This window comes from Lactuca saligna, chromosome 5 (genome assembly GCF_052625555.1).
Source record: "Lactuca saligna cultivar CGN05327 chromosome 5, ASM5262555v1, whole genome shotgun sequence".
Classification (NCBI taxonomy): domain Eukaryota; kingdom Viridiplantae; phylum Streptophyta; class Magnoliopsida; order Asterales; family Asteraceae; genus Lactuca; species Lactuca saligna.
Genome location: NC_136421.1, coordinates 37,956,366 through 37,972,748, shown reverse-complemented (window position 1 = coordinate 37,972,748; position 16,383 = coordinate 37,956,366). Strand labels below are relative to the sequence as shown.

The following is a 16,383-nucleotide window of genomic DNA, read 5'->3' as shown; positions in this document are numbered from 1 at the left end:
GACAAAGGCCAACTAGGACCAATTTATGAAGTGTTTTGATAAAAGCTACACTAACTCTTGAATATTTGGTTGTCAACAAATGTTTATTGACAAGAGAATCTTATATGTCAAGGAGTCAGTGGGAGTCTTAATGGTCTTGAAAGGTTTCAAGAACAAATCAAATAAACCTTATCGATCATCACTAGCACACGAGCCGAGGTTTACAACCTATCGTGTTGACAATATTTTGATTTTGTGATGTTCCAATTGAGTTAATTATGCATGTGAGTCCTATGAGTTCCTATTTTGAACGCATAAAAGGCAAGGCACCTTAATCAATGAAAGGTACATTGATAGGAAAAAGTGAGCTGCTTAACTACTTGGAAGACGTGGTGGGCAGCTGTGCTACCATAAGGCAAGAAATCAAGATTAAGAAAGTTCGGTCCATATGAGTTTGAATTTGTCATAAACTTTGTTTTTAACAAATTCACATGGATAGGAACATATACACCATTAAAATCTAAGTGTCATAAGATTTCCTCCTTCATGAAAATGATTGTGAGGAAATGCTTTCACTAAGAAAGATTTTAAGAAGATAGTGATTGTAAAGTTGCATTCTTGAATTCAATTATGGTTACGGTATCCCTTTCCATGATTTGAATTGTGAGGTTTGGCAATTAGTCTTAATAGTTTAGACACACATATGAACTATCTAAAGCAAGGGTGTATAAGCTTAAGAGGCCTTGATAAAAGATTATCAAAGCATTAAGTATTAGAAACATGGAGTTAAGAAATTCAATAGGCATTGTTTTCTGAAAGTTAAGATGTTTGTGAATACATGTAGAAGCTAGTGGGAGCATAAGTGTTATGTTTTATAGTAATCATCACGATAGTGGGAGCATAAAAGTTATGATTGTATGATTATTATGGAAAGTATTGCAAGTTGGCAATATTAATTATAGAAAAGCAGGACTTATACCTTGCAAAGTCGTAAGGGTTGTAAAGTTGTTTTGCTATAATTAAGGGAGAGAATATTATGCTTTATTTCAAATCTAAAGGCTTAGGTTGAGAAATGTTAATAAATTTAGTCAAAGGTACATAGTGTGTTCTTAAAATTTCGATTATGATTACGGAATTCCTTTTCACAATTCGAATTTTGAGAACATAGCACATAAAACATTGTGCATCGTGTCCCATACGCTTCGGGTATAGGATCGATTGAAAATGCTTTAATGTTTGACCATTCTAAGATTTTCCAAATGTCTAGCGCATTTAGAGGAAAAAGGAACTAGAATCGGTTTTGACTAAAATAATTAAACAACTATCAAAGAACAATCCAAAGTTCGACGAGGATTGGTTGCTTGTGAGTAGTTGGAAGCATGGTATTGAATGGACCATACCGACATTATTATGAATAGATAAGATTCTATTATGAAATGAGTTGTCATATGGAAAATATGGAAGCGTGTCCATATTGGGAAGTAAATATTGAAAATCTATGACTAGATTAGAAACTTTTATGCAAAAGGATGTTCAAAGGAATGTACTTTGAGTGAGAGACATCATATCTAAGGAATTGTCTTGTAACAATCTCCGATAGAAGATTTTGCAACATCATTAGCAATAGTCTTTGTGACTTTGGTGCAGTGACATTACGAAAGGATCGTTGCATAAAGTGTTAGAATCTAGCATATTCTATAAGTAGCAAGAATTTGATATTCTTACACTTATGAAAAAGGATTTGGAGTTGTAAAATGAGAATGATTGGAAATGTATTCAATTTGTCTATTTCACAAAAGTAAGAACCATAGGTAAACATTGTGTGCATGCTAGGAGCATGGGGCAAGTGTTGGAATTAAAGTAAGAAGTTGATTACCCGAAACGACAAATAATGAGTAATCGATATGGTGATAAATAAAACGTGTTTTATTTATACTCAAAGGTTTGAGGCCATATGGGATTAGTATTATTCTTGTGTTTCACCTTGCATGTTTTGACTTCCAGAATAATTGAGTTTATTAAGAATAATCGAATTATTCGAATGGGCCACAATCATTCATATGTTGGAAGTAGATATGAATGAAGACTGTCATGAATTGGTGTGTGGATTGTCTAGAAAAGTATTAGACATAAGCAAATGTTTTCTGCAACGTTCATGAGTGCTTACGAATATGATTTGAGCATTGGATTAAACCCACGCTCACTTGGATCACTCCACGAGTGATTAGTGAGACGATAACATCTTATATTCTTGAAACCGAGATGTGTGAGTTGTATCTTGCTAATCGGTTGCACGTTGATAATATGTAAACGCACTAGTAACTTGGTGTTATAAAACATATTGTTGTGTGTGATTCGGTGAGTGAGTGCAAGCAAGCATCGTATCAAAGTTTATCCGTTCCTTTTATTCAAAGAATAAAAGCGATATCTTTTGGGCCCCTCGATGGTTTAGTGATGACAAACGTAAATGCTCGGCCGGGCTAGGGCTAATTTGATCTGTTCAATTAGTTTGTCGTCATAAATCAGAAATCGAGAAGTAGTACAAAGAGAATGATTAAAAATCATATCTCATATGATATCTAGAATAGAGGAATATATGATCCCTTATCTAAGGACACGCGTATCTGATATGATCAGAGTTGACAGCGGCTTTGGAAAGCTACGATTGTAGATCGGTATCTGAAGTCATACGCATAATAGTTGTTAGACTTATCCAAGTGGGAGACTGTTGGATTAGTGTCTTAGTCCATAACTATTTTGGTATGTACTTGACCCGATGGTGCATGGTCCTTTTGGGTTTCCTTCACCAAAGCAACTTGATTGGAGAAATAAATAAAGAGAGAGAGGTTATTATGATTTATTAATATGTTATAAGAATAATATATTAAAGGAGAAATCATATTTGTTTAATTAATATTGGTCAATAATTAATTAGGAATTAATTTTGTGATAAAGTGTAATTAATTAAACTGGAGGGGCTGATTTGTAATTATGTGATAGTTACAAAATAAGGTAAGGATTATCTTAAATATATGGTGAATGAATTTGAGGTGATAAGGCCTTAGAATTCGACTATGATATGGATTCAAGGATTATCTTATGGGTTGCTTTGTGGATAAGCAACTAGATAAGGATAATGACTGAAACCCTATCTCTACACCTATATAAAGACCCAAAGGCTCATGAATTCGTGTAAGCCTTCCCAAGAAGTCCTAAGGACGAATTCCTACCTCTCTCCTCTCTCTTTATACCTTCTCCATTTGCTCTTGGTGTTTGTAAGCCATTAGAGGAGTGACACTTGTGACTCTAAGCATTCCAAAGTCAATTCAAGGAGGAATTGGGATTGTTGTTGCTACATAACAATCAAGGTAACATCTTAAACCTAATTATATGTTAATATTGATTTCCATATGCTAGTATTAGGGTTTATAGTCTTGGATTCAAAGCATGTACCATAGAGAAACCTAGATCCAAGCATTAGGGTTTGTATGAGCACATTGGATGTCTTATGACCAAAACCCATCAACTTTGACTTTGACCAGAGTTGACCTAGTTGACTTTTGGGGGACATTTAGACAAAGTGTTGCATTGGTATTGGTAGCTCGGAGAGCTAGTGGAGCAGGAGTTCAAAGAGTTGTCGGGCAGCAGCAGAGGGGTTCAACAAGTTCAGCAAGTGCAGGTGAGTTTCCCTTTGTGTGAATGGGTCTAAGGCCACAATGCTGGCCCATGTAGTTATGAGTAGAAGACCGGGGGGTTAGCCCTAGGCACAATATGCTAATATGATATTCAGGACGAGGTCCAATGATAGCGGGCGGGTGCCCAAGGAATGGTTTATATGATAGTTTATACTTGTTGTCTGTGTGATACTTGTATGTGCCTGGTAGGGAGGTGAGTGTGGGTGAGGTCCCGTATCTCACCAATAGCAGAGTGTGGATGGTGTTCCACATCTCATTAGTAGCAGATCAGGGGCGAGGCCTAAGTTAGGGAAAGAGTGAGTGTGGGTTGGGCCTGTATCTCACTATCAGTAGAAGCGTGGATGGGGTTCCTTGACTCATCAGTAGCAGGACAAGGGCGAGACCTTAGGGCAGGATCCATTAGTATATGTTTAGCTTATGTGTTGTGATATGTTTATGTGCTATTATATGTTAGCGGGCGAGGCCCTGTGATAGGCGAGGCCTAAGTGAACCAGATCTGTGTCTGAGCGGGGCTCAACGGTGGGGCCGTTGTAGCGGGCGAGGCCCGAGGTAAGGGGGCGAGGCCCAGAATAGTGGGCATTGCCTAGTATGTGAAATATGTGGTTATGAATGGTATGTGGTAGGTTGTCGAACTCACTAAGTTTCGTGCTTACGGTTTTCAGTTTTGGTTTCAGGTACTTCCAGTAGCGGAGGGAAGAGCTCGGGGTGATCGCATGGCACACACCATAGATTAGACAGCCTGGGAATGTTTTACTCTAATGATGAAAAGATTTTTTGGAAGTAATACTGTGATTATGTTATGGATTGATAATTATTTTTTAAGTAATGTTTTATAAAAGAAATTTTTAGTCATGAATTTTGGGACATTACAATGTTCGTACTCACATGATGCATGGCCCTTGCAGTCAGCTTAATCATTCAAGCCCATGTATGCAAAATGGAGAATGTTCAAAAGGATATCCAAAGGGATATTGTGATGCAACTTATATCATAGGTGATGGGTGGCCCTGCTATAGAAGGTCTACCAATGGAGCAAAAGCTAAATTTGGTCAACATGATATTATGCTTGATAATCGTTATGTCGTTCCACATAATGTAAAGTTTCTTCTCAAATATGGGTGTCATATCAACGTTGAGTATTGTAACCAAGGTACCTTGGTTAAATATCTTTTTAACTATCTGAATAAAGGTCATGATCATGCTATACCTGTTTTAGAAGGTCCAAATAGAACACAATCATTCGTATCGATGTTGCAACACGAAGATGAGATTGAAGAATACATCAATTGTCATTACATTTCTGTATCCGAAGCATGCTGGAAATTATTGGGATTTGAGATGCACCATCGTTCAGTTACAGTAGAAAGACTGCAATTTCATGAAGAAAACTATAATAGAGTTTATTTTAGAGACGGGGATGATATTGCAAATGTTGTTGAAAGGACTACAGTTGCAATGTCCAAGTTTATTGAATAGATGACAGCAAATCGGTTGTATTCAGAGGCTCGAAATTTAACATATGCAGATTTTCAAACAAAATTTACATGGCATAAAAAAGACAACGAACGGAGGCCACGAAAAGGCGGCGTTGTTATTGGTCGGATATATTTTGTAAATCCATATGAGGGTGAAAAGTATTATCTTCGAATGCTGCTAAATGTCGTACGTGGTCCTGTTAGCTTTAAAGATATTCAAATTGGTTGATGGTGTTGAGCATCCAACCTATATGCCCACATGTAAAGCATTGAGGTTATTAGGAGATGATACCGAATGGCTTGAATTAATTCAAGAAGCGTCGCAATGGCAGTTAGGACATCAACTTCGAGAATTGTTCGTAACAATTTTTTTATTCTCTAACGTTACTGATCAAACACAGTTCTTATGGGATTGTTTTCTCTTTTTATCAGAAGATGTTGCTTATAATGAACGTATATAACTTCAGAATGAAGAATTGTTGTTTTCAAATGAGGAATTGGTAAACTACACTCTGCTCCATATAGACGATGTTTTAAATGGTAATGGTAGATCATTAGTTGATTTCCCAAATCCACCTTAGATAGACCATCGTTTGCTAAATATTTTTTCAAACCGGTTGATTGCTGGGGAGCGTGCATACAATGTGCAAGAAGAAAGATTGCGTTTTGATGCTTTATAAAATGCTTTAAATATGAAACAAAAGGAGGTTTATACTGTTATAATGAATGCTATTAGTGAAAAAAATGAGGATTTTTTTTTGTATCCGGTCGTGGAGGGACTAGGAAAACGTACTTGTAGAGAACACTAATTGCTTCTATTCGTTCCTAGGGAAACATTGTATTGGTTGTTGCATCTTTTGGCATTGCTTCTTTGTTATTGCCTAGCGGGCGTACAACACACTCCAGGTTCAATATTCCTACAGATCCTGATCAAGACTTATGTTGTTCAATAGACGTCGAAAAGAATCTTACAGGGTTGATTATTATTGCAGAGCTTATTATATGGTACGAAGCTCCATTACAACATCGATATTTTTTTGAAGCTATTGATCGCACATTTCATGATGTTTGTTGGTATTATGTTCCTAGTTCTGAAAATCAACTTTTCGAGGGGAAGGTTTTATTACTTGGTGGTGACTTTCAGCAAATCCTACCCATCATTCCGCATGGATCACGTTGCGATGTCGTTAGAGCTGCTATCAACAACTCACGTACTCTCTGGAATGCATGTATTGTTTTTGTCTTGAAAACTAACACGCATTTTCATAATCCAACCATGCTCACTAGTTTTGAGTTGATATGCATGCATGAATTTAATACATGGCTTCTTGACATGGGGGCTGGTAAGCTTCCTACAATTGTAGTTGAAGGCGAAGATGATGCTACATGGATCACTATACCTGATGACCTTCTGATTCCTATTGTTGACAGTCCTATTCAGGCAATGTTATCCAATGTATTCCCTGATATTTTGAATAGACTTAGCGACTTCTATTACTTAAAGGAAAGATGCATTCTTTGCCCGAAAAATGAAGATGTTGACATCAATTTACATGTTCTTGAGATTATGACAGGCGACATGCTTGAAATGTTAAGTGCTGATGCTATATGTGCGACTACGGATAACTTTGAAGAAATGAAAATTATGTATCCAACTGAATTTTTGTACACGTTGCTGTTCTTAGGTGTTCCCAACCATATCTTATACCTAAAAGTCGGTGCTCCAATCATATTGTTACGTAACTTAAATTTGCAAAAAGTGTAACATCCCGTTTATAATAAGATAATTAAATAATAAACCCGGGGCCCGAGAAGTAATATTTATTATTGTTTAATATTATTATAGTCCGAAATCAAATAATAATTAGTGGGGTGTTGGTTTCGAGGTGCCAAATTATATACTTTAATTTCCGAGGGTTAAAGTGTAATTTCACGACTTATTTGAAAAGGATTTCAGAAGTTAGGGTGTGTTTGGTAAATATGGTACCAGAATTGTAATGAATTATGAAAGATGGGGGTTATTTGGTAAATATTGGATCAAAGTTGAAATGATTTTGAAATCGGAGGGTTGTTAGATAAATTTTAGAATTCATCTGAAAGGAAATTTAGAAGACAGGGTATAAAACGTAAATAATGGACTTTATTTGAAGATATTGAGAATGAGAGGGACCAGTTCTATCATTTTCTCTATATGGTTGCATGAACCGGGTATTTAACTGTTGATTTCCCGTCAACAACCCTAAACCTAGACACAACATCGGCCGCCTCCCTTATATATCCCTCCAGCCGTCACCACCCCCTCTTCTATCTCTTAACCCCAGTGCCACCATGTCGCCTGTTCCGATTAACGAAGACCATCGATGAGATCCTCTATGATCAGAGGAACTGAAGACCACCAGGGGCTAACAGAAGATCCTCCTACAGTCGGGTCCTTACCTCTAGCCATTGTTGTGTCGTCGCTGTTGATGACGGAGCTACCGACGAGGTCAGCGAACCGTCGTCTCTTCGTTACTGTTGCTGCTATACTCGGTGGGTTCGAACTACCTTCTTCCCTCTTCATTTCCATCTTGACGGCTGCCTCACTACTACCGTTTGGAGGCTGACGCCCTCTGGCCACCACATGTCGCCGTGGATTGGTGGTTGAGCTCATGGAATCGCGAAGCCATCGTCGCTGTTGTCTGTTTTTTGTGCTGCCGCCTTCGCCACCCACCTCAGTGGGTGTTTGGTTTATTTTTCCGAGCAAAAAGGGACTTGTGTGCATGATTGTGGGTTGTGTCCGTGATGGGAGAAGGACGCCGGAGTACCCCTTGGCCAGAGATCCGAAGAAAGACCACCGCCACCACTACAGGGCGGTGGCTGCCACCATGAACAGCCGCCTGCCGCCATTAGGTGGCTATGTTTGTGTGTGTATTTTTATAAGTTGTGTGTGCGTATGTTTCAGTGTGTATCGCAAGATTGGGTGTCTCGGTTTGCTACTGCCAGAGAGAAGTCAAGGAAAAACCACCATGGTCGCCGACCATGGTGGCTGCCGCCTCAAGACCGCCATGGAGGGTGTGTATGTGTAATGTACCCACCTGTAGTGTTCAACTACAAAAGGAGCAGGAATAAGATGAAACAGACAGATAGTGGGATGGCGAAGGACCTGGGCACAAGTGGGACCATTTAGGGGGGTTCACGGGCAATTTAGGGATTTGTGCCTGATTATTCTGTATTTATTGAGTGTCATTGCGGGTGGGGGTAGCTGTATTCTGTGAGAACATTCTAATGGAGAGTGATAGCTTCTCGAATTGCTATCTTTATCTTGTCATTTGAGTATTCCATTCTAGTAATCATTTGAATCTTCTTGTTATTCTTGTTATTTCATATTTGTAGTAGAAGGAGTTCTTGGAAGTTGCAGGCATAACAAATTGGTATTAGAGCAATGGCTGGTGCTGGGAAAGAAGGACAAGCAACAAACAAGAGAGTTGAAACCTTGGAGTCTGGCATGAGTCTTGTGAATGAATGATTGGATGCACAGTCTCTTCAGATCCAACACCAGGCTGATACATTGGCCCCCCTGGAGTAAAAAATGGATGTAGTCCTTCAAGCAGTCCTCAAGAACAACTCTGGTGGATCTGGGGATGATGGAGGGTCGAGTGGAGGCACCGAACTTCCCTTGCAAGATACACCCAATCTGATCTCCAGTGTCGTGAAGAACACTAATGGAGGTAAAAAAGAAGGAGGTGGTCGTGGTAGCTCCGACGACTGGTCTGGTGGAAGTCATGGAGGAAATGGTTATGGTGGCGGGGCAAATTGGAGGTTCCGAAAGTTGGATATGCAACTTTTCGATGGAAATCACCCAGATGGTTGGGTTCTTCGAGCTGAGAGATATTTCAAGTTTTACCGCTTATCGGAGGAAGACAAGGTTGAAGCCGCCGTTGTGGCTTTGGAGGGGGATGCTCTCCTGTGGTTTCTGTGGGAACACCATAGAAGACCGATATTACGGTAGGAGGAGTTGAAATCGTTACTCCTCCGTCAGTTCCATCCGTCCAATGCCGAAACTTTACAAGAACAATGGATAGCGTTATCTCAGGAGGGATCGGTGTTGGATTATCAACGAAGTTTCATCGAGTTAATGGGTCCATTGAAAAATGTTCCAGACGACATAGCCTTAGGGCACTTCATCAATGAACTGAAGTATGAAATTAGGTCTGAGGTGAGGATTTTGGAGCCATCGTCAGCGGATCATGCTATGGGCTTAGCTATTAAGGTGGAAGACAAGTTAAAGGCCCAACAAGGGAAGAAGAGTGGCCCAATCGTGATAAGCAATTCAGGTAATACTACAAAATCCAGTCCATCAACCGGGGTTATATTCGGATCTCCTTTAATCATGCCTCTCAAAACCACGTTCTTCCCACCTTGTTCACTAAATCCACCCTCCCAATTAAAAACCCTTGGTGAAGTCCGACGTTTAACCGATAAGGAGCTCCAATACAAGCCAGAAAAGGGTTGTGTTTCAGATGTGACGAAAAATGGAGCGTTGTCCATAGATGAAAATGTCGGGAACTCAGTGTTCTCCTTATACAAGAGGAAATCGAACCCAACTCGGAGCTCAGGGATGAATTAAATATGGAGGAAGAACCGGAAGCCCCAGAAGTGGCCAGTTTATCAGGAATTTGTCTGAATTCAATTTTGGGTAAAGCTAACCCTAAAACCCTCAAGTTAAGGGGTCAACTGGCTAATGCAGAAGTGGTAGTGATGATTGACCCGGGTGCCACCCATAACTTCCTATCCTTAGGTTTGGTCGAGAGATTGAAAATTCCGGTGACCCCGTCAGAAGGGTTCGAAGTGGTATTAGGTACCGGAATGTCTGTGAGAGGACAAGGGAAGTGTGAAAGGGTATCCTTGAGTATACAAGGCGTGGTCATCCAGGAAGAATTTATACCCTTGAATTTAGGTAGTGCTGATGTGATTCTGGGCATATAATGGCTAGAGAAATTGGGACCAGTCACCATCAACTAGAGGACACACATCATGAAGTTCAACATCGACGGGAAAACCATTACTTTCAAGGGAGACCCATCTCTGGATTGTGCCCAGGTAACCCTCAAAACCATGATTCGTACTATTGGGTTAGTAGGCGGGGTCATCCAGGAAGAATTTCTACCCTTGAGTTTGATGGGTTTTAGCCATAAGAACTTTCCTATGTGCGCATGCAAAACCCTAATGCTTGGATCTAGGCTTTCTAATTAAACATGCTTTGAATCCAAGACTTCTAGTGGATAATTAGGTTAAATAACAACATTGAAACAGATCTAGAATCATACCTTTGAGTTCCTTGTTGATCTTGTCGTCTTGGAGCTTCTAGAGTCACAAATGTCACTCCTCTAATGGCTTACAAACACCAATAGCAAGCAAGATGATTTAGGAGAGAAGAGAGGGGAGGAATTCGGCCAGAGTATCTCTACTTTAGATGGTGTATTGTGATTACTCGAATTCCCTCACCCCTAGGGTCTATTTATACTTGTAGACTCCTTAAGGATTACAACTTTAACCCTAATTGGATAACTTAGACTTTAAGTTGATCCATATCCTTTCCTTGATAACCTTATGGACGATTTTGGCTTATCCAAGCCCTAGAAATCATCCATCCTATCATGGATAAGGATTTATAGTCTAAAGTGTAACTATCAAACAATTGACAGTTTATGCCCTCTTATTTAATTAATCTCTTTAAGTCACCAAATTAATTCTAATTAATCTATGACTTATATTAATCAAATAACCATATATTATTCCTTATAATATTTACTCTCTCTTAACAAATCATCCATCAAGTTGCTATGGTGAAGGCAACCCAAAAGGACCATACACAACCGGATCAAATATAGTTGCAGCCTTAGACATTATTCCAACAGTCTCCCACTTGGATAAGTCTAGTAACTATACAAGTACAATTCGGTTTGCAATCGTAGCTCTCAAAGACGCTGTCAACTCTGATCTAATCAATCTTGTCCTTTAGATAAGGGATCGTACAGTCCTCTGTTAGATATCATGCTGACAATCCTATGGAATGGTTAGTCTAGCATTTGATTTCTCGATCTCCGATTTATTCGACATAGAACTTAATCAAACACATCAATCCAGTTCTGACCGGGCCCGGCACATAAGTCGAATCAAATCATCGAGTGGCCGAGATATCGCTTTTACCTTCTTAGATAAAAGTTACAGATAAACTTCGACTTATATGCATTTACTTATTCATTAACCAACTATACACAACAATGCGTTTTATAACACCGAATTACTGATGCGTTTTCGCATTATCAATGTACAATCAATTAACAAATAATAAACCATATATCTAGGTTTTAAGACTATATGATATTATCGTCTTGCGATCACCTTTTATATCGTATTCCATAAGGTGATTCCAGCAAGCGCGGGTTTATTCCCATGCTCAAAACCAGTTCATAAGCACTCATGAACGTTGCAGCAACCCTTGCTATGTCTAACACCATTTAGACATTCTACACACCAATTCATGACAATCTTCATTCATATCTACTCCCAACATATGAACGATTGTGGACCATTTGAATAATTCGATTATTCCTAATAAACTCAATTATTCTTGAAGTCAAAACATGCAAAGTGAAACAATAGTTAAACAATTAACATGTGACAATAACTTTACTCATAAATAAAAATCCTTTATTTAATCATCAAATGTTAATTACATTTATCTATTATACGTTTCTAACACTATCTAATCTATACTAATATCATCCTTCAGCCCAATACTCCTAGCATGCTGCAAGTGCTTAACCCTACTCAGTCCCTTCGTAAGCGAATCTGCTGGGTTATCTTCTGATGATATCCTTTTCACTACGAGTTTTCCTTCTTCTACACGATGTCTAATGAAGTGATATTTTCTGTCGATATGTCGAGATCTACCATGATCCCTCGGTTCCTTGGTCAAGGCAACCACACCTTCGTTATCACAGAAAATCTCCATGGGCTCCTTTATGGCCGTCACAACTCCAAGATCACCAATGAAGTTCTTTAGCCATATTGCCTCCTTCGACGCTTCGCTCGCTGCGATGTACTCTGATTCGCACATTGAATCAGCTACGGTTTCCTGCTTGGAACTTTTCCATGTCACTGCTCCTCCATTTAGGGTAAAGACCCAGCCCGACTGCGAACGATAGTTGTCCCTGTCGGTCTGAAAGCTGGCGTCACTATACCCTAGCACCTTCAAGTCATCACTCCCTCCAAGGACTAAGAGCCATTCTTTCATCCTTAGAAGGTACTTAAGGATGTTCTTCACCGCAATCCAATGTGCTTTGCCAGGGTTCCCTTGATATCTGCTAACCATGCTCAAGGCGAAGGCTACATCAGGGCGAGTACAAGTCATAGCGTACATGATTGAGCCAACTGCGGAAGCGTATGGTACTCGGCTCATTTCTGCTATCTCAGCTTCGGTACTCGGACTTTGAGTCTTACTCAACTTGGCATTTCCTTGTATCGGTAATTCTCCCTTCTTTGAGTTTTCCATACTAAAACGTTTTAGTACCTTCTCTAAGTAAGTATTCTGACTAAGTCCAATTAGTCTCTTACTTCTTTCTCTTACTATCCTTATTCCCAAAATGTAAGAAGCCTCTCCGAGGTCCTTCATAGCGAAACACTTCCCGAGCCAGGACTTGACCTCCTGCAGATTCGGGATGTCGTTCCCTATGAGTAATATGTCATCGACATATAGAACGAGAAAGCTTACTATACTCCCACTGGCTTTGACATATACACAAGATTCGTCTTCGCTTCGTACAAATCCAAACTCTTTGACTTTCTCATCGAAGCAAAGATTCCATCTACGAGACGCTTGCTTAAGTCCATAAATGGACTTCTCAAGCTTACACACTCTATTCGGATGCTTTGGATCCACAAACCCCTCTGGCTGAGCCATGTAAACATCCTCAGCCAACTTTCCGTTAAGGAAAGCGGTCTTGACATCCATTTGCCAAATCTCATAATCATGAAATGCGACAATTGCTAGCATCACTCTAATAGATTTAATCTTCGCAACTAGTGAGAAGGTCTCATCATAGTCAACTCCGGGAGTTTGAGTAAAGCCCTTCGCGACCAATCGTGCCTTATATGTGTGTACGTTCCCATCCACGTCGGTCTTCTTTTTGAAGATCCATTTGCACCCAACGGTCTTACGTTCGGGCACATAATCAACCAAATTCCAAACTTGGTTATCGTACATGGATTGGATCTCGCTATCCATTGCCTCTTTCCATTTCGCAGACTCCGAGCCTGCCATGGCTTCCTTATAGCTATTAGGTTCATCAAGATTTACTAGTGTACCATCACTAATATACGTGTCCCCTTCGGTAGTAATATGAAAACCATAAAACTGGGGTTGAACTCTAAATCTATCGGAACGTCTGAGAGGTAAGGATTCGTCAATCGGTTCAACCGGAGTTTCCTCCTCGGGTTGAATGCCAGCGGTAGAGGTTCCTTCATCTATCGATTCTTGAATCTCTTCAAGTTCGATTTGCCTCCCACTGTCTCCTTGGCTTATGAGTTCTCGCTCTCGGAAAACTCCTCTCCTCGCAACAAAGACAACATTGTCTTTCGGTCTATAGAAGAGATATCCAAAGGATGTTTGCGGGTAGCCGATGAAAATACATCGCTCACTTCGAGGTTCAAGCTTGTCGTGAGTATCTCGTCTTACGAAAGCCTCGCAACCCCAAACCTTGATATGTGCCAACGAGGGAGATTTCCTTGTCCACATCTCGTAAGGTGTTTTGGCAACCTTCTTAGTAGGGACTCGGTTAAGGATATGGGCGGCAGTCTCTAAGGCATACCCCCAAAAGAAGATAGGTAGTGAAGCACGACTCATCATAGAGCGAACCATATCCAATAAGGTTCGATTACGCCTTTCTGCCACACCATTCAACTGCGGTGTCCTAGGAGGCGTCAATTGCGAAACTATTCCACACTCCTTGAGATAATCGTGGAATTCAAGACTTAGGTACTCTCCTCCTCGATCGGATCGAAGCATCTTGATTTTCCTACCCAATTGATTCTCCACTTCATTCTTGAACTCTTTGAACTTTTCAAAGGTGTCTGACTTTTGCTTGATTAAGTAGATATACCCATATCTACTATAGTCATCGGTAAAAGTCACATAGAAGCGGTTCACATCCTTTGTGGTTGATCTAAAGGGTCCACATACATCGGTATGTATTAGGTCCAATAGCCCCTCACCCCTTTCACAAGTACTCGTGAAGGGTGACTTAGTCATCTTTCCAAGTAAACAAGACTCGCATGTGTCATCTTCCCTAAGGTCGAATGACTCCAACACTCCATCCTTTTGGAGTTGTGCTATGCGTTTCTTGTTGACATGTCCAAGACGACAATGCCACAAGGATGCTTTATCCATACTAGTGGAAGAATCAATATTCAAAACATCATTTCCTAAGTTATCAACAATCATAACAGTTTCATATATTCCATTACATGGTATAGCTTCAAAGTAAAAGACACCATTTAGATAAGCCAAAATAGAACCATTCTCAGTATTAAAAGAAAATCTAAATCCTTGTCTATATAAACCATGAAATGAAATGATGTTTCTAGCCATTTCTGGCGAATAGCAACAATTGTTCAAATCTAAAACCAAACTATTCCTAAGCACTAAAGAATACACTCCAATCTTGGTCACAGGCGACGATCTTCTGTTCCCCATGATTAGATTGATCCTTCCTTGCTCTACATCCCTACTTCTTCTTAGTCCCTGCACATTAGAACAAATGTGATAACCACAACCGGTATCAAGAACCCAAGAAATAGCATGATGAGAATCGTTAGATTTGATTGTGTATATACCTGTGAAAGATGGCTTGATCTTTCCTTCTTTGATCGCTTGCAGGTAATCCGGGCAGCTTCTCTTCCAATGTCCTATCTTGTGGCAGTGGTGGCACTCTGCCTCCTTTGGGTTAGAGCAGGGCTTAGCGGGATCAACTTTGGTCCCACTAGAAGAGGCACCATCTCGGGCTTTCACCTTGCGATAGTTATTCGATGAAGCTTTCCTCTTCTTTCCCTTCCCTTGACCAATAGCCAAGACAGGAGTAGCGGACGGATTGGGAGTAGGTGAAACAGACTTGTCCTTGAAGTTGCTCTCAGCGACCCTCAATAGACCTTGGAGTTTGCTTAGGGTGACCTCTTCTTTGTTCATGTGGTAGGTCATCCTAAATTGGTTGTACATCGGAGGCAAAGAGTGAAGCACCATATCGATCGCCAAGTCTTCACTGAAGTCAACATTTAACTTGCGAAGGCGGTCGACATACCTTTGCATCTTTTGTAGGTGCACGGTAAGAGATTCTCCATGACCCATCTTAGCGGAGATCATGTTAGTGAAAATCTCGTAACGCTCTTGTCTCGCGTTTTGGTGGTATCTCTCCAACAAGTCTTGATGCATCTCGTATGGATACATGTCCTCGTAGGACTTTTGGAATTCGGAGTTCATGGTGGCGATCATGATGCAATGTACCTTCGTTGCATCTCGCTCATGAGTTTCAAAGGCGGTGATTTCTTCGGGAGTAGCAACTTCGAGGTTGATTTTCTCGAGCTTCTCATCGAGGACATACTCTTTATCCTCATAGCGAGCAATGGTGCGAATGTATATTATCCATTCGCTAAAGTTCGTTCCATCGAAGGTGACCTTTTGGCAAAGGCTCATCAACGTGAAAGAACTAGCAGCAACGTTGATTGCGTTCGACATTTATAGAAAGGACAAAGATAGATTAGAATAAGAATCCCTAATTATCACCCAATAAGAAAATTAGGGCTAGGATCCAACAATAACATTTACATACTAGAAAAAGGATGCCGTAATCTAACATGCAAATAAATTGAAGGTAAGTGAATGACGATTCACTAATTCTCCATCACAAAACTTAAACTATTAGTCCTAAGTGTTTTTTTTTTGAGAATTCCTAGGTTCGGATGAGATTCATTGAAACTATTCAATGGCATGTTTAAATCTCGATATGCCCCTCTCGTTTGTGACTGGGATGCCGAGGATCACAAAGCGGGTGTGAATTACCATGCAAATTCACATGGTGCCTTCATTGTAACGATCACCTATTCCATGTGCCGGTAAACCACACACGCTCCATCGAACTATGATAAACAATGAATCACCCTTTGCCACCTTCGCTTAGAACCAATTAGTGTGCCGGTAA

At 40.1% G+C, this 16,383-nt stretch overlaps 1 protein-coding gene across 1 annotated transcript; it reads left to right on the top strand.

Moving 5' to 3' along the window:
• Window positions 1-5,150: 5,150 nt before the first annotated feature.
• On the top strand, window positions 5,151-6,914 carry LOC145045213 (uncharacterized). The gene is made up of 2 exons (XM_078993557.1): window positions 5,151-5,348; window positions 5,979-6,914. Exons 1-2 carry the CDS (start codon window positions 5,151-5,153, stop codon window positions 6,912-6,914), a joined length of 1,134 nt encoding a protein of 377 aa, XP_078849683.1.
• The last annotated feature ends 9,469 nt before the right edge of the window (window positions 6,915-16,383 follow it).

Excerpts from the sequence above, each read along its gene's own strand:
- LOC145045213 (XM_078993557.1), top strand. The coding sequence starts at position 5,151 with ATGACAGCAAATCGGTTGTATTCAGAGGCTCGAAATTTAACATATGCA. Across the intron at positions 5,349-5,978 it reads TAAATGTCGTACGTGGTCCT|GGAAACATTGTATTGGTTGT; the intron begins GTTAGCTTTAAA and ends ATTCGTTCCTAG.